This window comes from Ricinus communis, chromosome 1 (genome assembly GCF_019578655.1).
Source record: "Ricinus communis isolate WT05 ecotype wild-type chromosome 1, ASM1957865v1, whole genome shotgun sequence".
Taxonomy (NCBI): domain Eukaryota; kingdom Viridiplantae; phylum Streptophyta; class Magnoliopsida; order Malpighiales; family Euphorbiaceae; genus Ricinus; species Ricinus communis.
This window is the reverse complement of record NC_063256.1, coordinates 7,127,131-7,147,674: the sequence shown is the minus strand read 5'-3', so window position 1 is coordinate 7,147,674 and position 20,544 is coordinate 7,127,131. Positions and strand designations below refer to the sequence as shown.

General features: G+C 34.6%; 4 protein-coding genes and 1 long non-coding RNA gene across 9 annotated transcripts; 4 read left to right on the top strand and 1 right to left on the bottom strand.

The window, feature by feature from the left end:
- The first annotated feature begins 1,604 nt into the window (after positions 1 to 1,604).
- Positions 1,605 to 3,479, top strand: LOC107261388 (peroxidase 27-like). The gene is made up of 4 exons (XM_015720154.3): positions 1,605 to 2,051; positions 2,337 to 2,528; positions 2,612 to 2,777; positions 2,934 to 3,479. Exons 1-4 carry the CDS (start codon positions 1,848 to 1,850, stop codon positions 3,338 to 3,340), a joined length of 969 nt encoding a protein of 322 aa, XP_015575640.1. The 5' UTR covers positions 1,605 to 1,847; the 3' UTR covers positions 3,341 to 3,479.
- Positions 3,480 to 4,770: 1,291 nt separating this feature from the next.
- Positions 4,771 to 8,200, top strand: LOC8287203 (NPL4-like protein 1). The gene is made up of 2 exons (XM_015720210.3): positions 4,771 to 6,040; positions 7,669 to 8,200. Exons 1-2 carry the CDS (start codon positions 5,060 to 5,062, stop codon positions 7,915 to 7,917), a joined length of 1,230 nt encoding a protein of 409 aa, XP_015575696.1. The 5' UTR covers positions 4,771 to 5,059; the 3' UTR covers positions 7,918 to 8,200.
- Positions 8,201 to 8,535: 335 nt separating this feature from the next.
- LOC125370853 lies at positions 8,536 to 9,337 on the bottom strand. The gene is made up of 2 exons (XR_007216959.1): positions 8,828 to 9,337; positions 8,536 to 8,729 (listed from the first exon to the last, which is right to left on the bottom strand). It is a non-coding gene; the product is annotated as an uncharacterized LOC125370853 (long non-coding RNA).
- Positions 9,338 to 9,454: 117 nt separating this feature from the next.
- Positions 9,455 to 17,889, top strand: LOC8287204 (sister-chromatid cohesion protein 3). 2 transcript variants are annotated; one of them, XM_048377856.1, is made up of 22 exons: positions 9,455 to 9,729; positions 9,803 to 9,971; positions 10,148 to 10,260; positions 10,473 to 10,565; positions 10,745 to 10,908; positions 11,038 to 11,274; positions 11,401 to 11,545; positions 11,635 to 11,813; positions 11,916 to 12,061; positions 12,151 to 12,275; positions 12,593 to 12,766; positions 13,236 to 13,397; positions 13,487 to 13,687; positions 13,762 to 13,896; positions 14,011 to 14,214; positions 14,331 to 14,475; positions 14,746 to 14,852; positions 15,135 to 15,272; positions 15,669 to 15,934; positions 16,097 to 16,224; positions 16,687 to 16,978; positions 17,597 to 17,889. In XM_048377856.1, exons 1-21 carry the CDS (start codon positions 9,685 to 9,687, stop codon positions 16,932 to 16,934), a joined length of 3,324 nt encoding a protein of 1,107 aa, XP_048233813.1. In that variant the 5' UTR covers positions 9,455 to 9,684; the 3' UTR covers positions 16,935 to 16,978; positions 17,597 to 17,889. The 2 variants fall into 2 exon arrangements, with proteins under 2 accessions (XP_048233813.1, XP_002520706.1); XM_002520660.4 differs by having other exon boundaries at positions 9,456 to 9,729; positions 16,100 to 16,224.
- Positions 17,890 to 18,262: 373 nt separating this feature from the next.
- LOC8287205 (cytochrome c oxidase subunit 5C) lies at positions 18,263 to 19,913 on the top strand. 4 transcript variants are annotated; one of them, XM_048377872.1, is made up of 2 exons: positions 18,263 to 18,500; positions 19,413 to 19,913. In XM_048377872.1, exon 2 carries the CDS (start codon positions 19,493 to 19,495, stop codon positions 19,682 to 19,684), a length of 192 nt encoding a protein of 63 aa, XP_048233829.1. In that variant the 5' UTR covers positions 18,263 to 18,500; positions 19,413 to 19,492; the 3' UTR covers positions 19,685 to 19,913. The 4 variants fall into 4 exon arrangements, with proteins under 4 accessions (XP_048233829.1, XP_015575651.1, XP_015575650.1 ...); XM_015720165.3 differs by having other exon boundaries at positions 18,265 to 18,500; positions 19,445 to 19,913; XM_015720164.3 differs by having other exon boundaries at positions 18,292 to 18,500; positions 19,462 to 19,913.
- The last annotated feature ends 631 nt before the right edge of the window (positions 19,914 to 20,544 follow it).

Genomic DNA, 20,544 nt, shown 5'->3' with positions numbered 1-20,544 from the left:
TACAACTCATGTTTTTGCTTATCTAAATTAATTCGGTGATTAAATTAGTATCATCAGAAAACCCATATACTTATTTAAGTTTTAAAAGGGCTTCTCTATTTAAAAATTAAAATAATGGAGAAGAAGTAATTAGCAAGCTAGTGCACTGGCACTATACTAATCCCCCTAATAAGATCATCATGAATATTATTTGGCAATGATTATTCCAACTAAAATATTGATTTTCTTTTCTTTTTATTTCATCCAATGATCCAATGAATTATTATCAATACCTATGCATCATTTATAAAATCTAAACCAACAACATGAAATCTCATTCACTTGGATTTTTTTGTAGTTGAGTTTAAATTTATAGTTTATTAAGCTATGATTTCATAAGATAAAATCAAAATAGATGCATTACCATTAGGTTAAACAATTAGGATGATATAAAAAGATTATTGTATAACACATATATAATGAGTACGTATGTCCATGCATGTCGAAGCCTTGAACACATATTCTTTTAATATATAGTTGTTAACAGACTTCTGTTCTTCGGTGAGGTATACAATAAGCATCAACCATTATGAAATTAATAAGGATAAAACTAATTAACCTGCGGAAGTATAACAGCTAGTTCTTGGTATATTGCATGCTCTGTCAGGTCTTAAGAAATCATACGTATTAACTAATAACGGTAATTGAACACATTATTATGTCTTAAGAAAGTTAGGTAGGGATTATCGTTACATGTCTTCACCATACGAATTCTCAAATTGGATGTCATAGTAACAAATATAAGCACTGAAAAAAGGCATGTGCAGAAAGAGAATATTGTTAATATATGGCACGTCCATCGGTGAATGATGTCTGTCTTTGACTTTTGTTATTTCCTTTGCTTAATTACATTGACTTTGGGACATTTCTATATGTAATATTATTGCATGATTAATTAGGTTGTCTGATCATGATATTTTTCTTTTAAGGTCTTCCATTATTGCACTTCTAATTCTTTGTTATTTTAAAGCTTAGAAATATATTCTTTTATGAACTCAGGAAATAAATTTGCTATTATTAAATTAAAATATTTTAATGGAGTAATCATACTATCAATATTATGTGGAAATATTAACAGAAATTAATAAAATCTAAAAATATCTAATACAGAGCTTTTTTTTAAAAAAAAAAAAAAAGAATGTTGGGTTTTACTGTTTGATTAACCAATATTGAACTATTACTTTGACCAAATTTATCTCAAATCTTGATGAGTTTTAGTAGCCAAGGTAGAGAACTAGCTAGAAATGAATCCATTATATTTGCTTTTAAATTAATATGTTTTCATACATTTGATTGGACTATATACTCACCAGCTATATATGCCTTGCTGCTTTTTCAAATGTGGCTTCAATTCGATGCATACTGATATTATAGGTCTTTGACCTAGAATATGGATTATCATAAACGTTTCGTGCTCAGCTTGATCCTAAATAACAATAGAAATACTCTTTTTTTTCTTTTTTCTTTTTTCTTTTTTGCCTTTTATCATTATCATTTTAAACAATATATATATATATATATATATATATATATATAAATTATCATTAGAAATGGGTTGTGGAAGATACATGGAATTTTAAATTCCAAGTCAAATTTCAAATTCAGCCTCTCCCTCTCTAAGTAATTATATGTAGCATAATATTCATTGCTTATCTGGAATTTAAAAGGAAAGATGCCCCAGCACGAGTATAAAAAGGAACAAGTAATTGGTGTCTGTTGCATTAATTGTAGATATAATTGGATTCATAAATTTGTTTACTTAGTAGAAGAAGCTGAATTGAGAATCAGTCGAGTAAAAGGTCTGAAACATGAAGACTGTTTTTCTCATTTGCTTGTTAGTTTTGTGTGTTATTGGTGTTTGTCAAGGAGGTGGTCTGAGGAAGAAATTCTATAGAAAATCCTGTCCTCAAGCAGAAGATATTGTTAGGAAGGTTACTGAGAGACATGTCTTAAGCAATCCCAATTTACCTGCTAAGTTGTTGAGAATGCATTTTCATGACTGCTTTGTCAGGGTAAGACATGCACTTTATTTCATGCACATATACAAGCCAATTCTTTTATATGTATCTCTCTCTCTCTCTATATATATATATATATAACATGGTTAATTTGCACTAGCAATAAATTATACATGAGTGGATATGGTTAATTTGCACAATCGTACCTGTCCTAGGTAATTAGAATGCATGGACAAAATAGTTTTGTTTTTTATGTGCATACATAAATGCTCTTTTAACTTTTTGATCTCTAATTTATTAGTGTGCATATGCGTGACGTAATGTCTAATTAAATTTCAGGGATGCGATGGTTCAATTTTAATAGAATCAACAACAAACAACACTGCAGAGAAAGATTCAATTCCAAACCTAACTTTGACAGGATTTGATGTTATTGAAGACATAAAATCAGAGCTAGAGAAAGTATGTCCAGGACTTGTATCTTGTGCTGATATATTGGCCTTGGCTGCCAGGGATTCGGTTTCCTACCAGGTATATTTAAAACCAACTATTTTCATGTTTTCCATGCATCGTCCATCACGCCTGATATAAAATGCATTTCCCTTTTGCCTCAGTTCAAAAAACCACTATGGGAAGTGCTTACTGGTAGAAGAGATGGCAGTGTTTCACTAGCTTCTGAAGTCTTTGCTCATATACCTTCGCCCTTTGCCAATTTCTCTGCTCTTAAGCAAAATTTTAAAAGCAAGGGTCTTACAGTCCATGATCTAGTTGTACTGTCAGGTAACTATTTACTCGAACAATTAGTATTTTGAGCAATAATAATTGTGATAATATTAATTACATATCGACTCCTTCTGTTAGTTATTTTCTTTAGAAAAAAGAGAAGTTAATATGATAAAAAACTATATATATCAAAATTTCTTTGAATGTTTGTAGGTGGACACACCATTGGAGTAGGACACTGCAATCTCTTCAGCAATAGGCTTTACAATTTCACAGGAAAAGGCGATCAAGACCCTTCCCTTAGCGCAACCTATGCGGAGTTCCTGAAGGCCAAATGTCGAAGTCTTGCCGACACGACAACCACAGTAGAGATGGATCCTGATAGCTCTTTCACATTTGATAACGATTACTTTGTTATTCTTAAGCAGCATAAGGGTCTTTTCCAATCTGATGCAGCCCTTCTAACGAACAAGATTGCCAGTAAAATTGCTGGAGAGTTGCTTAATTCTAAAGCTTTCTTTACAGAGTTTGCTCAGTCAATGAAGAGGATGGGAGCCATTGAAGTTCTTACTGGCTCTAAAGGAGAGATCAGGAAAAAGTGCAGTGTTGTTAATTCTTGAGTTAGTTAATTATCTATGTATTTTAGTGATTAATTTGTAATTTGTATCTTTGATTTGTGTACGAGTTATGAAATTAATTGTTGTGATAGTCAATTGGTCATTATTTACTTGATTTGTGAATGGTAAATAAAATATTAGCTTTTTCTCCTCTTAATCTTTTGGGCAGAATTTTTTCCCCTTTTACGGACTTTGCAAGTCGAGAATTTTCAACGATATTTTTTATTTAAAAAAAAATATAACTTATATCATAAAAATATTTTAAAAAAATATTTACATACAAAGAATAAAATATTTATTTAAGTTCAATAAACTCTTTACATTGTATTATATATATTGCTTTTATTTTCATAAGCATAATGATTTTAGTTTCTTTTTTATCTTCTTTTTAATAAATACCAATAAAAGAATAGAATAAAAAATATTAATTAAATCAAACATATAAAGATTTATAATGCATTTATTAAATATATAGTAGAAAATGAGTTTTAGTTTTTTTATATGTAAAGAATAAATAGTATATTGAAGTGTCATTTTATAATATAATTTTTTAAAATAAAGAGTTTGACATATATAAAATATACATTAAAGATGCTCTTAGGGTGTTTATTTTATTTGTTTCTTTTTAGTTTCATATTAAAAGATCTTTTTTTTTTTTCTTTTTTAGTTTCATATAGTTTTTCTTTTTCCTGATACATTTGTGGCCAAGGGCTCTAATGCAAGGAATCTTGTTTCCAATGGCTTTTCCAGAATCTTACTTTCTCTATAGGCATGCGTGCCAGTCTATTGATAGGTCGTGAGTTCAAGTTTTAGAAGACACATTGGGGGAAATGTGATTTTGGGGCTTAGGCCCTTCTATTTTCTTTGTACTGATTTGAGAGCCCTGTTGCCTATTAATATACCAATTCCTTTTCCACTTTTATTTTTTTTTCTTTTTACTATTTTTTTTAAAATTAAAAATTATTGTATAATTAAATATTAATTTATTCTTAAAATATAATATTTAAGAGTATTATTTTTAAATTATTATCTAATTAAAAATTAATCTATAAGTTAACATAATATTAAAATAATAATTAATATGTTACATTTTGGAATAATCGTTATCTAATTAAAAAGTTAATTTATTAGTAATGTGTTATTTTTTAGAATTAGAATTAGTATTTAATTAGAAATATAATATATTAATTAATAAATTAATAAAAAATTATAAAATTATATTGAAATTTAAATTTTATGTATTAGAAATAGTATATATATTAAAACAAAAATTTTGTGCGTCAAAATTAAAAGTATATATATAAAAAAAAATTAAAATTTTAAAAATTAATATATATAGATTTTTTTGTATGCCTCGTATTGGGCTAACCAACCGGATTTCAACTTACCAAAATTGTACAAAATAGTTTGGGCTAAAACCTAAACGGATCCAGTGTGCCAGACAGTGTCTGCTGAGTTCTAGACTTCCAATGGAACCAGGAATCTGATACATGCAACGGTACCGTTTTCCACATCATTCAGGAATTATATTTTCCTCTTCCTTGTCTGCTTCACCATCTTCCTCATCAAGCAAACTCAAAACCCCACTCTGCACTCCAAGTACCCCAAATCTTTTCAATTCCCTCTATAAATACCGTTAAAAATCCCTCCAAATTCCCCAATCTCGAACACCTATACTCACAATTCCTATTCTCATTCTCATTCTCAATCTCCACCACCAAGATGATGATCAGAATTCGCAGCAGGGACGGCCTAGAGCGCGTCTCAGTCGAAAACCCAAACATTACAGTTTCCCAACTCAAAACTCTAATTCAGAACCAACTCAATATCCCAATCCAAAACCAAACACTTTCCACCAATCAAAACCTCCTCTTAGCCAAATCACCCTCCGATGTTCTTAAATTCACTGACATGTCAAACCCTAACACTCCTCTCTCTTCTCTCAACATCACTCACGGCTCCATTCTTTTCTTAACCTACGACGGCGAGAGAACCATCGCCGGACCCGCAGTTAATCCAGCTGGATCGTTCGGTCGAAAGATGACCATGGATGACCTAATTGCTAAACAGATGAGAATTACGCGGCAAGAAAATCCACATTGTGAATCGGTGTCGTTCGATCGAGATTGTGCTAATGCTTTTCAACAGTATGTTAATGAAACACTTGTTTTTGCTGTTAAAAGAGGTGGCTTTATGTATGGAACAGTATCCGATGATGGTAAAGTTGAGGTTCATTATATTTACGAGCCCCCGCAGCAAGGAACAGAGGAGAATTTAATGCTTTTGAGGGATCCAGAAGAGGAGAAATTAGTGGATGCGATTGCAGTAGGGTTAGGGATGAGAAGGGTAGGGTTTATATTTACTCAGACCATTACACAGGATAAAAAAGATTACACCTTGTCGAACCGGGAGGTTTTGCAGGCCGCCGAACTTCATGCTGAGAGTGAATTGAAGGAGTGGGTTACCGCCATTGTCAAGCTCGAAGTGAACGAGGATGGTGGCGCTGATGTGCATTTTGAGGCTTTTCAAATGAGTGATATGTGTATTAGATTGTTTAAGGAGGATTGGTTTGAGAAAGAGATCGCTGAGGATTCGGATCCTAAGTTGTCTAAAATGAAGAAGGATGTTGTTGTTGGCGGAAAAGATGTTAGGGAGGTTGATAATGATTTTTTCTTGGTTGTGGTTAAGATTTTGGATCACTTGGTAAGATTTTCTTTGCTCTTTGTTTGTTTAATTTTCTTTTTTAAATGTGTGCTTTATTGTTTTTGTTTCTGTCATTAGTTTAAGGTAGTAGAGTTTTGTAGAATTAATGTTTCTTGATTTGTTTTTGATGGTTGGGTGTACCTCCATGCTTTTTTTGCTATGAGCTTTTTGTTCTTTAGATTAGATCAATGATGCTAGTTTTTAATAAATTAGTTTTCCTGGGTTTATTTCATGTTCATTAAATGGTTTTCTTGAGATATGACTAATTTAGTTAGATGTTATCAGTATTATCCTATATTAGTGGGAAAAAGAGTTAAAGCTTGAGAAATAAAAAAGAAAAAGACGAAAGATTGGATCACGTGGAGGGCCGCATTGTCTGTGTTCACTGCAGCATGCTTCAGACTGAGTTGGGATGTAATCCTCTTCTGGGGCAATGCTTCTGGATTATGAATTCTTAAATCACACATTACTTTAGGAATTGTGAATTGCTTCTTTTGTTTGAGAATATGGTTCCTGCAGTATATCTAGTTTTTGCATAAGCTGTGAGCAACTGTTTTAGTCCCATTCTCTAGGTGTACATTGCACAATCAAGTTTTTCTTATATATCACATCGCCACACTCATACATGGATTGGGAGGAGAAGAAGAGAGAGATGAAATCATAGCAGAAGCTAGCTAGCTAGTCATGTGATCTTTTGAGGCATTAGCAGCTAGTGTGTAGGAGCTGAAGTTTGCTTGGCTAATATCCTGTGACTGATCCAATCATAACTTTGATATGAAGAGCATTTATGGATATCAGATATAAATATGATGCATCATAGATGCATGGCTGTGGGAAATCCAAAAATAATGCATGCACATGACGTGGATATGGTTATGTAAATTCCTGCTTGGTTGCTGTTTTATATGTTTCTATTCTATGCCAAAATTAAGCTGAATATTGGCCATCGAGGTGCAGTCAGCATTTATCAATTAGAATTCAAAAAGTAGTTATGTTCTATAAGCCAGATATATCCAAGAACACCTGCATATAAATGCTTGTTTTTAGGAGCATTCAAGCTACTTATTGGTGAAACAGTGTTCTATACAATTTTCTTTTTTGTTTGGTCTCTTGTATCTTAGCGAAGGGAAATCACTTTTTAACTATACTATGTGAATTGTTTTTACCAAAAAAACATATGGGTACCCTATTGTGGTGGGGCCTTGTGGGTGAACAATTTGCCAATGGGTCGGATCCTTATTGCAAATAGACTTCATGCATGTAAATTTTTAACAATTAGGCATGTTCTGCAAGAGTTAATTGATTCCATCAAAGCTAGATCATGTCCGTTTGCCATATCTCAGAATCTTGTTGAAGTTCAGGATACTGCCTCTCTTACATATCAATACTGAGTTATTGTGGTGATGTATTATGAAAAGGAAACAATAGCTATAATAATTTAACATTTCGATGCATCATTTTGCTTCTTCTTTTTATTCCTCTCTCTTTATTTGCTATCTTGATTCTTCTAAGATACTGACATTAAGGGCAGCATTCCAGGATGCTAGTATCTCTTGCTCTGAGATTTTTATTTGTTTTGTATATCCCAGAGTGCTTGAATGACCTTTTGAAATGCTTATCTAATGCAGGGTCCTCTTTCATCATCCTTCCCCATAGAGAACAGAATCAATCAAGTGACAAAGAGGGCACTGAAGAGTCATCTGGACCGATTGAAAAATCTATCATTCGTGAAAAGAATTTCTGATTTTCATCTGCTGCTCTTTCTGGGAAGGTTTTTAGATGTCTCTGATGTTCCTGCGTTGGCAGAGTGCGTTCTAACCCAGACAGCAGTACCGGAAGGGTACCAGCTGATCATTGAATCAGTGGCCAATTCATGATGATCACTGCTGTTGTTGGACATGCAGAACTGGTTCCTCGGGGAGATTCAAATTTGCTGCTGTGCGTTTGCTGAAATGGGCCCTGGAGCAAAATCTGTGTTATGATTTCTGGTGGCAAAAAAGGGCCCTCCGAGTCCCAGCAACTTAAGTTACACAATGTTCATATGTACTTCTAGTTTACTTGTCTATTTAAATTCAGTGTTTCCATATCTGATGGTTTTATTTCATATCTGTTATTCTGCTGAATGTTTTAGTAATTGAGCACACCACATTAGTTGTCTCATCAGGTGGTTTCGTGGTTTCTCTGTTCATAGAATGATTTCGTGACCGTAGTATATTAAGAGACCTGAAAAACTTGAAGAATTCACCAATTTTGTTTTCAAAATTTAAGAATTACTCCCTAGAAAACTGTCCAAAGCGTGGCGGGGCATTTCATTTTGACCATAAAAATGAAAACGATCGTTTGAAGAAGGATCATTATTATCTTTTTCTTTTGGTACTTAATAATGGTATATTCTTAAATTCCGTTTTCGTAGTCTCTATAACAATAAATAAAAAATTTAAACTACTTGATAACCATTTGAAGAAGGATCATTATTATTAAATCTAGCGAACCTCTTCAGCTAAATCTTGATATCTTATTATTTATTATGTCTGTCTACAGTAATTGAAGTTAGCCATAGTGGGTTTAGCACCGTACATACCATATGACAAGATCTAATGAAGACGGCACAATGTGGAAGTCCGTCTTGGTGTTTTTCGAAATGCCTTGAACAAAAGCAGATTGTCATAGAAACCATACCCAAACCATTCTGCAAGTGCAGAAAACAAGGGACAATTAAACTAGGATCCAGTTGCATAAAAGAATTTCCATTAGAAAAACAAAACTTCCAATAATACTGAGATTCACCATTGGAACCCTCTTTTCTCAATGCTTATAGTACTACAGCCATTACCAACAGAACACTTCTGAACTGGAGTGCTTTAAATTTCTTTACTCTAGAAAATAGTTTACAAGCATCATTAATCATCCAAAATAGATGAATAAGGTTGCTTTCTAACTTCTTTTCTCCATTAAGAAACAGGAGGAAAGAATACCAATTTGATCAGATTAAAAATTAGCCTCAAAGCCTCTGCTAGTGGGTGGTGCTGCATTAGTTTGATAACCAGCAGGCGGAACCATAGAGGGGGCACCACTAGGAGGGGCTACTGCTGCACTTCCAGGAACAGTTGCTGGGGAATTGCCATAGGAAACCTTGTACGAGCATACAAATTGTTCAAAATTCAGCCTAAAGAGACATGCATTAATAAAGAAACAATTCAAGAGGTCACCAATGATAAGAGCTTTCTGAGCAAACATCAGCAAGACACAGGTAGTAGAGGGTAGACAAAAGGGTTTACAAATGGGTCAAGAGGGTAAAGCAAGATCCATTGATGAAACGGCGCTCGTGCCTGTCGTTTGGATGGGCAGTTATGTAATTCTGTAGGTTGTAAGTTTTTTATTCTTTTTAAAGAATGATTAAAGATTTTAAGCATTAAATCGATGGTTATAACTGTTACGATATCTTGTGGTAGACACCAAATAATAGCGTTTTATCTCGACGCTAAAAGAAAAAAGAAATTGCGGATGATTACTTTGGCGGGAGATTATCCATTTTCATTTTCAGCAAAACTAGGGCAAAGTCTCCTGCTCTTCTTCTAATCACATTTCCTCACACTCTCCCCAATCTAAGTTCAATTTCTTCTACGAAATTTCAACCCTAACTCATGGACGACGCACCTCAGGATCCAGAAACTTCCAGTGGCCGCGCCGTGAGTCTTAACCTGCTCTTTTCTGTAATTGCTCAATAAATTTCATTGTAATTTGTTTTTTTTTTTTAAACAGAAGAGAAGCAGGATTCGCACTCAGAACCAAGAGAGAGTGAGCGATGCAAGTGACGACGGACCGAACCAGGCAGAGCGAGAGGCTTCGCCGGACGATTTCGAAGATGTCCGTCCTAAAGCTAAACGTAACCGACCTTCAGAGTTGCAGAAGTCCGATCAAAGCTTAATTGGTATTTTCTTGTCAATTTTACAATTCTATGACTTATTATGTTGTGTGTTGAATTTTAAACATAACTTGCTAGTTTTACACTCTTGTTTTACTTGCATTCTGAAGTTATGAATATTAATTGCTGAATTACGGGATTTCCTCGCTATCTGTTTTCTATTTTGTTTTATTTTATTGCAGAGGTTATCAAAGGTAATGGGAAAAATATTCCTCAGGCCGTGAAGCTTTGGGTTGAGGAATATGAAAAGAATCAAAAACCTGCAATGGTTGAATTGTTGACTATGTTGTTTGAGGTGATAAGGTTTTTTTGTTTTTGTTTTTTTTTTTCTCGTAAAAGATATAGAAATAGAGATAAAAAATGTAAAAAAATGTTTCTCATGTGAAAGTCTAACAAAGAATTAGCTTCGAATGTGACCTTTTAAACTATTTTACTCAAAGATTGCTATTAGATGCTTACTTTCTTTAAGAAACATAACTTTGTTTTTGTGAGTAAACAACTGTACAGGCATGTGGGGCTAAATTTTGTATAAAAGAAGAGTTGCTTGACGAGACTGATGTGGATGATGTTGTGGTTGCTCTTGTCAATCTTGCTAGAAAGGTATCTTACACTTCTATTTGATAGATGTTATTGGTTCATTTTTCTCTTTACTGTTGCTTAATCATTTTAATTGTATCTGCATGATACATGTAATGGAAATTCGCCTAAGCAATTTATTAAAATTATACACTATTATTTGTGCTTAGAGCTTTTGCTTATATTCTCTCTGGAATCATTAGGGGGAAGTTGAAGATTATCAAAGTTCGAAGAGGAAGGATGTCAAGAATTTCAAAGATAACCTTGTCTCGTTTTGGGATAATCTGGTGGTTGAATGCCAGAATGGTCCATTGTTTGATAAGGTTTTATTTGACAAATGCATGGATTACATAATAGCTTTGTCATGGTCAGCTCTCTGTCTCTGTCTCTGTCTCTCTCTCTCTGTCTCTCTCTCTCTCTCTAATGATGCATTATAGCTGTTGCTATTATGAAGTAACTCAATTTGGTTCAATCGTATGCTGTTAACATAATGCAGCACTCCTCCAAGAGTTTACCGCCAAATTGCTTCTACAATTGGCCTTCAACTTGTAACGTCATTCATAACAGTTGCTAAAACTCTTGGAGCACAGCGAGAGACTACTCAGAGACAGTTAAATGCTGAAAAGAAGAAGCGAACTGATGGACCTCGTGTGGAGTCACTAAACAAAAGGTTATCTATGACTCATGAGAAGATAGTTGTGCTAGAGGACATGATGCGCAAAATATTTACAGGGTAGGATTTTTTTATTGTAAAAAGATTATCATCTGATATGATAAATCTCATATTTCATCCATGGTATTTTCTTTTCTATCATATAGTCTGCTGACTATTTTGTTCTTTGTTTTTGTTTTTGTATAGGTTATTTGTGCATCGGTACAGAGATATTGATCCTAACATTCGAATGTCATGCATAGAGTCACTTGGCGTATGGATTTTGTCATATCCATCACTTTTCCTGCAGGATTTATACTTAAAGTACCTTGGCTGGACATTAAATGATAAAGTAAGTTATACTTAATCATTTAGGTTGACTGTTGTTCTATGATTATGAGCCACCCGTTTGAACTTGGTTCTTGTTTCTTGTCCATCAAGAGTGCTGGTGTAAGGAAAGCATCTATTCTTGCATTGCAAAGCCTTTATGATGTGGATGATAATGTGCCTACTCTTGGTCTATTTACCGAAAGATTTTCCAACCGCATGATTGAGCTTGCTGATGATATCGATGTCTCTGTTGCTGTATGCGCCATTGGACTCGTAAAACAATTACTGAGGTTACTATCTGTCAACTTTATGTATGAATATTCATTCAATTCCCTTGGATTTTATGCAAAAGGTATTTGCCTTAAAATTTGTACTTTTGTGTATTCTTGCAGGCATCAGCTTCTCCCTGATGATGACTTGGGTCCGTTATACGATTTACTCATTGATGATCCAGCAGACATCAGACGTGCCATAGGAGAATTGGTGTATGATCACTTGATTGCTCAAAAGCTTAATAGTTCTCAATCTGGCTCAAGAGGTTTTACTCTTTCTCTGGATTCTACTTTGATGGTCTTTGTCAAAATTGCATGGCACCAGAGCACTTACAGTCATGACCATCTTTCCCAGGAAATGAAAATGGCTCTGAGGTTCATCTCAGCAGAATGTTGCAAATCTTAAGGGAGTTTTCAACAGAACCGATCCTCAGTACCTATGTTGTTGATGATGTTTGGGAATACATGAAAGCTATGAAGGTATATTGGTATTGCTTTCTGAAATGTTAACTGAACCTTGGGTTTGAGGATAGGGAGGAAGGTAAGGTTGAGCTTACAGCAGCTAACCAGTCAAAAGTTTGGTCCTTGGCTAACCTTCAATTCCCTTATTGTGTCTATATTGCATTGCTATTGTATTCCGCTCCTAATAACATTCTGGATGCAGTAATTTTTCTGCTTCAGAAGTTATGTGCTGCTAATTTTGTTTTGTTGTCAAATAAAATCGTATAATTAGTGACAACTAGGAAACATTTTGTGGATTTTCCTAGCATGATGGAAAATATTCTCTTTGCATGCAGGATTGGAAGTGCATTATTTCCATGCTCTTGGATGAGAATCCTTTGGTTGAGCTTACTGATGATGACGCAACAAATTTGGTTAGACTTCTTTTTGCATCTGTCAGGAAGGCTGTAGGGGAGAGGATAGTTCCAGCTTCTGATAATCGAAAGCAATATTACAATAAAGCTCAGAAAGTGCGTAATTCATTGGCGTTGCACTTCTCTCTCTCTCTCTCTCTCTCTCTTTTCTTTTACATCATTCTTTGTCACATTAAGTGATTGTTCATGCATCCAGCATCTCCCTGAATACAAACTTTTAGTCGTATGACAGTAATGGTTCATATGCTCAACTCAACTAACCCTTAATCCCAATTTAATGAGGGTTGGCTATATGGATTCTCTTTCTTGACTCCAAATGATTTCTGGGCTACATCGTCAGAAACAGTGTTGTTCATTATGCAAGCTATTTTGAAACTCTAATTTTGTTTAAATTCAGTTGATATTGAAAGATCCATCTAGAAAATCTGATTCCTGATATTCAGAGTTCAACATGTCACTCTTTCATGTTTTTGTCTTTTGCACAAGTGTTGATGCATTTGCAGAAATATGGTGTTTGTTCTACTGTCACTTTAAAATGAAACAGTAATTTTTATACAAATGTCAGGAAGTATTTGAAAACAATAGAAAAGACATAACAATTGCAATGATGAAGAACTATCCACTCCTCCTACGCAAATTCATGGCTGACAAAGCAAAAATACCATCATTGGTTGAGATTATTGTGCACATGAACCTAGAGCTTTATTCTCTGAAGAGACAAGAGCAGGTGGGTGGAAGAATTTCTTGTCAATGCCATTGATTTGATTTTGTTCACAACTTCTTTTGATATTGAATGCAATTAGCTTGTCCTTTCAGAATTTCAAAAATGTTCTTCAGCTGATGAAAGAATCATTTTTTAAACATGGGGAGAAGGAGGCACTGAGATCTTGTGTGAAGGCCATTTTGTTTTGTTCTACAGAGAGTCAAGGAGAGTTGAAAGATTTTGCTGGTAATAAATTAAAGAATCTTGAAGATGAGCTAATTGCTAAGCTTAAATCTGCAATGAAAGAAGCAGTGGTATAGTTATAGCTTTGCTTTTTCTTCTGTGATAATGATAAAGTGTTTGAGATGTGACATGCTTTAATTTGCAGGGTGGTGATGAATATTCTCTTCTTGTCAATTTGAAAAGGTTATACGAGCTTCAACTGTCAAAAGCTGTACCCATAGAGAGTATCTTTGAAGATATAGTCAAGGTTATCCACAGTTTCAGAAATGTGGATGATGACGTATGTTAAATGGACTTTACAGGACTTCTTTTTGTCCTAATCTTTTTCGTGATGTTTAACCATGATCTATTTTCTCTTGCTTACAGCCATATGTTAATTGTTTTGCTCATCCAGGTTGTCAGTTTTCTGCTTCTCAATATGTATCTGCATGTAGCATGGTCGCTGCAGTCTATTGTGAATAGTGAAACTATCTCTGAGGCACAGTTATCCTCCCTGCTTTCTAAACGCAATATCTTGTTTGAGGAACTTGAGTACTTTCTTGGGACACCTTCAGAAGAAGCAAAAGTTAACAAGTACTCGAATCACCTAGCTTGCAGGGTAACCTCTTTACTTTGGTCCTAATCTATGATTTCAATTTGCAACCACAAGCTTTCTGCAAAAGTATGTTACATTGGATGTTTAATTTTGGTCTGATGTGAGGAGTGGATGCCCAGGTTTGTATTATACTTGCAGAGGCCTGGTGTTTGTTTAGACACACAAATTTTTCTTCAACAAAGCTGGAAAGCTTAGGATGTTGTCCAGACACATCTGTTGTTCAAAAATTCTGGGAACTTTGTGAACAGCAGCTCAACATTTCAGGTGACTCATTTTCTAGATTGCTTTCTCTGCCAATTGCTTAATCAGTAAAGTCAGTATTGTCTCATAAACCAACATTAACGGTTTTTGGTCCGTCTGCTATCTTGCTTGTGTCTTGTTCTGCGCTAAAGTTTTCTTGTTTACTAGGACTGGGTTGATCTTCTGGTCAAATATTTGATACTTGAAAGGATGACCATGGTTATGTTCTGTTGCATCCCTGTCTTGTCTTTTTCCCTTGTTTCATTTCTCCATTCATCTCAATGTTCTTCACAGATGAGACAGATGATGAAGACACAAACAAAGAGTACATTGAGGAGACAAATAGAGATGCAGTTATGATAGCTGCAGCAAAGTTGATTGCTAGTGATACAGTTTCCAAGGTAAGCATACATCTGTTACGTGTTGAGACTTGAGTATTATAATAATTTAGCTTCTGATGGACAGACTGAGTATTCCTCTTAGGTGATGGCTGTAATACCCATGCTCTGAAGGACTTTATTTTCTTTTTCTTCTTCCTTGTCCCCCTTTTTGGGAGTGCGGATGCATATCTTATGGAGTTCAGTTTTGGTGATTGCAGCTTTTTCACTTGGACTAGATTCCATAATTAAGCATCTGAACAGTTTGTGATTTGCTTACTAGGATCTTCTTTTTTGAAAATGCAGGAATCTCTTGCCCCTGGGATCATTTCTCACTTTGTGATGCATGGAACAAGTGTTGCAGAGATAGTCAAGCATCTACTCACTATTATAAAGAAAAAAGATGATGATATTTCCAATATTTTTCTAGAAGCATTGAAAAGGGTATGATATGTAACTTGGGGGAATTGGAACGCAGAGGATTGAATAATAGAGAAAAAACAGGGTCCAATATGCATCTACCAATCTTGCTTTCCTTATTTTATTGCATGAGCTCATATTTCCTTTTTATTGGTATATTTACTGTGCCTTTTTCTTTAGTGAAAAATAAATGCTTTTGATTCGTACGTTTTTAGAAGTAAAAATACTCGGCCTTTTTCTGTAGTGAAAATAAATGCTTTTGTTCGTATGTTTTTAGAAGCATTTTTACTTTCTTTATTGCTGCTTATATGTCCTTTAGAGTTTTTTTCAGCCTTACTATAAGGGGTTTCAGCTTTAAGAGCTTCCTTTGAAATTTTCACTAAAAAGCGATGTTTGTATGGTTTACCCATTTTTTACTAGGCCCATCAATGGCATTTGGAGGAACTTTCTAAAAGTGATGATGGATCAGTTTTACGAAAATCTTTTCAAGACTGCAAGGACCTGGCAGCTCGACTTTCTGGCACATTCATGGGTGCTGCTCGGAACAAGCATAGAGCAGACATCTTAAAAATTATCAAGGAGGGCATTGAATATGCTTTCAAAGACGCTCCAAAACAGCTATCTTTTCTGGAAAGTGCCATGCTGCATTTTGTGTCCAAACTTCCAACACCTGATGTCTTGGAAATGTAAGTTACACACTGATTTTGTTATATAGCAGCATCTTTATTTACACCCGCATAGCTGCTCTTTCTTTTGCGTGGTCACAAATGGGTACAATGTAGAATGCTAGTGGCTCTTCCTATCTTTGTTATAATTTACTGGCACTAACATGCTCCTTGATTTGCAAGTAGTCTAAAAGATGTTCAAAGTAGAACAGAGAATGTAAACACTGATGAAGATCCCAGTGGTTGGCGTCCTTACTTCACATTTGTTGACAACTTACGAGAGAAGTATGCAAAGAATGAAGGGTTGCCAGGTGATGTTGCGTCCTGCTTTTGTATGACTGGAGTCTGATGTGTATATACTTTTACATCTTTCCCAACCAATTTTCTTGTCACTTAAGTCTCAAGATTTTTCCAGATAATAGTAGACAAATGTTACAGTTGTTTGGTGGTTTCGATTATTTTAAGTTTCAATTTGGATATGTAGTTCTATTTACAAGTTTTAAGGTCCTGGATTTGGCAATAGTGCTACACTCATCAGTGCAATGAGGGCATACAGCTGTGGTGCTGGTCCATTCATTGCATTTTTGGAACATGATTTTGAGGCTATTTATGGGGCTTTTGTTGGTTTTAAACACCTCGGAACTGATGAGGCTGAAAGTTTTTGTAGTTGTTGGTCACATTGTATTTTCAACTTTTTGGCATCCTGTGGATCATAGAATTGGGCCACAGACTTTAAGAATGCATTCTGGTGCTGATATTGTTGATGTGTACAGATGAGAAAGAGGGGACTAATGTAAGACGCAGGGGTCGTCCAAGGAAGCGGCAAAACATAGAAGGAAAGAGGCTCTTTGATGAGCACAGTTCAGGTGAAGAGGAAGATTCAATTAGTGGATCAGATCAAGAAGATGCGCAGGAAGAAGAAGAAGAGAAGCAAGACGAGGAGGAAGAAGATGAGGCTCCTTTGATACATTCGTTTAGGTCATCGGGTAAGTTAAGGTCATTAAAGGTTTTCAAGGGATGAACATAAAGGCCAGGCAAAGGCAGCTTCTGTCTCTAGAACATCAGGTACGAAATGCATCTAGCTGTGGCAGGAACAATATAATTGTCCTTTTTCTTATTTGGTTAAATGTGTTGGTAAAGTTGTGTATTGTCAAGGCCTCAGTATTGAGTTCTGGCATTTGTTTCATTGTATTTAATCCACATAGAACAAATAAAAGTGCATGATGCTTTTGTTATTCCCATTGAACCATAAAAGACTTGGGGAGACTTGTGTTGTTAGTGTAAACTGTACGGAGTGCATGTATAAATTTTGGAAACTTCACTTAAATGTATCTGCAAAAATATGCGTCATCCAAGCATTACTCCTGACCACTAAATATGCAGATTGAAAATTTTGTAGATTATTTGTCAGGACGCAGTATGGCCTTGTGATTAAATGCCTACAATGGGTTCTTTATTTGGTTGCATGAATAGATGTTACTTGATAATGAGTTCGATCAAGGATTTACACCACTGATGATTATGGAAATATTTTTATTTTTATTTTCCAATGGTTAATTCTAATCCCTGGATTCTAGTTAGGATGAAAGGAAGAAAAAAGCAACACAACCTGTTGGTTACTGCAATGATGAATTGCCTCAATTTTATCAATGTTATTCATTTCATGACTTTGCTACTTTGCAGGGGCATCAAACTAGTAGTTGTCGTTGGTGGAGGTGGTGTATATTTAAGGCACACATGTCACAAGTTGTGGAGTTAGGTTTTAACATAGAAGTGTACATCTTCGACTCCTTTCTTCTATCTGTTGTTAGCCATATAAATGTTTGGGGTGTCTATCTTGGTTTTAACAGAATGTATAATGTAGGAATTACACAAACCTCAGTTAGGAGCTGTGTAGGACTAGTTCTGTTTAAATTTTGCAATATTGTCAATATTCATGTTAACTAGTTGAAGATATGGCATTAGCGTTTTTATCATCGGATCCTGTACTAAAACAAAAGATCAACTGCACGTGACGGGGTCGTCTTCTGCTTCGTTATATATTCTTTCTTGTATACTGTGTTTGTTTCGATGGAGATCAAGGTAAAGGAAAAGTAATGAAACAATTTTCGTTGATTGATGTTTTAAACAGAGGGTAGGAGAGAATCTAAAAGAACAGAAATGGTATTTCCCAATATAGTTCTAGTGTCACTAAAATTTTGGAGAGATCCGAGATATATAGACGTCAAATTATTAATATATTACTCTTTAACACTTGATAAATATTTGGACATGACATTAACATCACATCACTGGAAGTGTACCATATAAAATGATTCCTTTCCTTTCCCTCCCATCAAACAATAAAAAAGGTCCTTGCCTTGACCTTCGTTCTTTCTCAATTGAGGATTATAAACGACGTCGTTTTAGTTTAGGAGGTGAATCTTTAATCGCCTCTTATTCTGCAGCCTTTGCCTTTTGCCCAGTCAAATTTTCTCATTTAGTTTTCTCTTCTCTTCTTCTCCCGTACCCACTCTCTCTTTCTCTTATTCTAAAAAGTGGAATCAAGCATTCTCAAATTAAGCGATTCAGTATTTTCACGATCTCGGTAACTACTCTTATTCATCTTTTATTGTGTCTGAGCTACTTGTGATCAACAAAGTTGTCGCCGGCTTTTCTCTTTTCTTTTTCCTCTACAGAATTTGTGCAGTTTCGGTGTTTCTATATATATAAATGTAAATATTTTCTTCTTTAATTTTATTGAGAATTAAACATGCTTATTAGAAGGGCTGTTTGGATAATAAATTTCCGGCAAAATGGTGGTGGATTAAATTTTGATCGCGTTAGATTTTACATATGTTAGCGTCTATAAGAGATTGGTGTTGTCTGAAGCCAAATTGGATGGCTTGATTAAACAGATCCGTTGCTTTATTTTTGGTTGAGATAGCAAAATGATCTAAAACTGGAAGACATTTGTTTTCAGCTAGGATGCTGATTTTGAAAGTCATAGATAGTTAAATCATAGGAGAGACGAGTATTATAACCTAATTTGGCCTCTTTTTGTGATAAACATGCATTTTGTAAGACATTTAACTGTTGCTAATTGCCATATCTCTCTTCTCTTGTTCAATGATTGGGTTAGTTTTTATAACATCAGAAAATAGTATGTGATGAACCTGTGACTGAAGATTGATGCAATGAAATATTATTAGTTTTGTCCCTTTATTGGATTTGGTCTATTTACTGTTAGTTTTAAGACGGAGTTTTCTTGTTAGGTTAAGTTGTTTAAAAAATAGAGAATATGATTCTTTTTCCCTTTCCTTTTCGTTAATTTAATTAGTTTCTTTATCCTTTTTGTATTATATTATTGTTTTTAGAGGTAGAATTTGATTTCATATGCTGTCTCACTGCTTTAGTTTATTTAGAGTTATGGTTTGCGGAAGGCCTGAGACTAGTTTTTACTCTACCATGTTGTTGTCTTAGGATTTATTTTTCTTTTTCTTCTTTTTTCCCCTTTTAGCATTGATTCATGATTCTCTTCTGCATGCTAAGAACAATGTTCACGCCAGGTTCATTAGCTTTTTAACTTGAGAAAGCAAGATGGCTGGTGGTAGGATTGCTCATGCTACCTTGAAGGGACCAAGTGTTGTGAAGGAGATTTGTATTGGTATTGCACTCGGATTGGCCGCTGGTGGTCTTTGGAAGATGCATCACTGGAATGAGCAAAGGAAGGTGAGAGCATTTTATGACTTGCTTGAGAAGGGCGAGATCAGTGTTGTTGCAGAAGAATAAATTCTTCTTCTGCTTCAATCATATAAATGTCTCATCCACATGCCGAAATTTTTTATGTCGCCTTGTTTGGCTCTCAAGTGGAGCATTGTCTTTCAAGAATAACCATTTCCTTGTGAGATTTGGAGCGAATATTTGTTTTGAATGAATGTAAGAAGTTTGATTATTCACTTTTCAGTTCACTTATGTTTTCCTTATGCTATGATATCATGACTATCTTTTTCCTTTTTCATTGTCTTGAGCATCGCCTGAACTTTAGCAAGTAGAAGTGAATGACAGGCCTTAAGAGAGTGGGCTATGATAGTGACCTAATGGAAGATTGTGGTTAGAGTTGGTTATTACAAGGTCTAAACTTGCCCATAGTTCATGATTTATTTGACATTCCCCCAGATAATGCTTTTGTTATTATGCGGTGGGATCCTAATTTCTTTACAATATAAGAAATGTTTTTCACTGCGTAATGTAACTGGGTACCCCAACTTGAGTTGTAATTATTTGCCACTGAGGTACTGTACTGAACCTTGACTAGCGAGGCAAACTTTCTGAAAGATGGATCATATGTATCCATGAAACGAATCCATTTATACTTGGTCTTTCTACAGGGATACTCAAAGTGATACAAAGTAAAATCTCTTTATAGTACTTTTACAGTGATATTCTATATATATTCTATATAGAAATAATCTTTACATAATAATAATAAAAATTCCAGTTTCAATTTGAACTTATTATAAATGAAAATAAATTCTCTATTGTAACAAATTATAAATTTCTTTACATTTTGTTTTAAGAAAATATTTTTCTATATAGTAATATTTGTATATGTAATTTTAAAAAATTTATATTATGTATTTTGATTTATT

Excerpts from the sequence above, each read along its gene's own strand:
- LOC8287204 (XM_048377856.1), top strand. The coding sequence starts at position 9,685 with ATGGACGACGCACCTCAGGATCCAGAAACTTCCAGTGGCCGCGCC. Across the intron at positions 10,261-10,472 it reads TGTTGACTATGTTGTTTGAG|GCATGTGGGGCTAAATTTTG; the intron begins GTGATAAGGTTT and ends ACAACTGTACAG. Across the intron at positions 12,767-13,235 it reads ATTACAATAAAGCTCAGAAA|GAAGTATTTGAAAACAATAG; the intron begins GTGCGTAATTCA and ends TACAAATGTCAG.
- LOC107261388 (XM_015720154.3), top strand. The coding sequence starts at position 1,848 with ATGAAGACTGTTTTTCTCATTTGCTTGTTAGTTTTGTGTGTTATTGGT. Across the intron at positions 2,052-2,336 it reads TTCATGACTGCTTTGTCAGG|GGATGCGATGGTTCAATTTT; the intron begins GTAAGACATGCA and ends ATTAAATTTCAG. Across the intron at positions 2,529-2,611 it reads GGGATTCGGTTTCCTACCAG|TTCAAAAAACCACTATGGGA; the intron begins GTATATTTAAAA and ends CTTTTGCCTCAG.
- LOC8287203 (XM_015720210.3), top strand. The coding sequence starts at position 5,060 with ATGATGATCAGAATTCGCAGCAGGGACGGCCTAGAGCGCGTCTCAGTC. Across the intron at positions 6,041-7,668 it reads TTAAGATTTTGGATCACTTG|GGTCCTCTTTCATCATCCTT; the intron begins GTAAGATTTTCT and ends TATCTAATGCAG.
- LOC8287205 (XM_048377872.1), top strand. The coding sequence starts at position 19,493 with ATGGCTGGTGGTAGGATTGCTCATGCTACCTTGAAGGGACCAAGTGTT.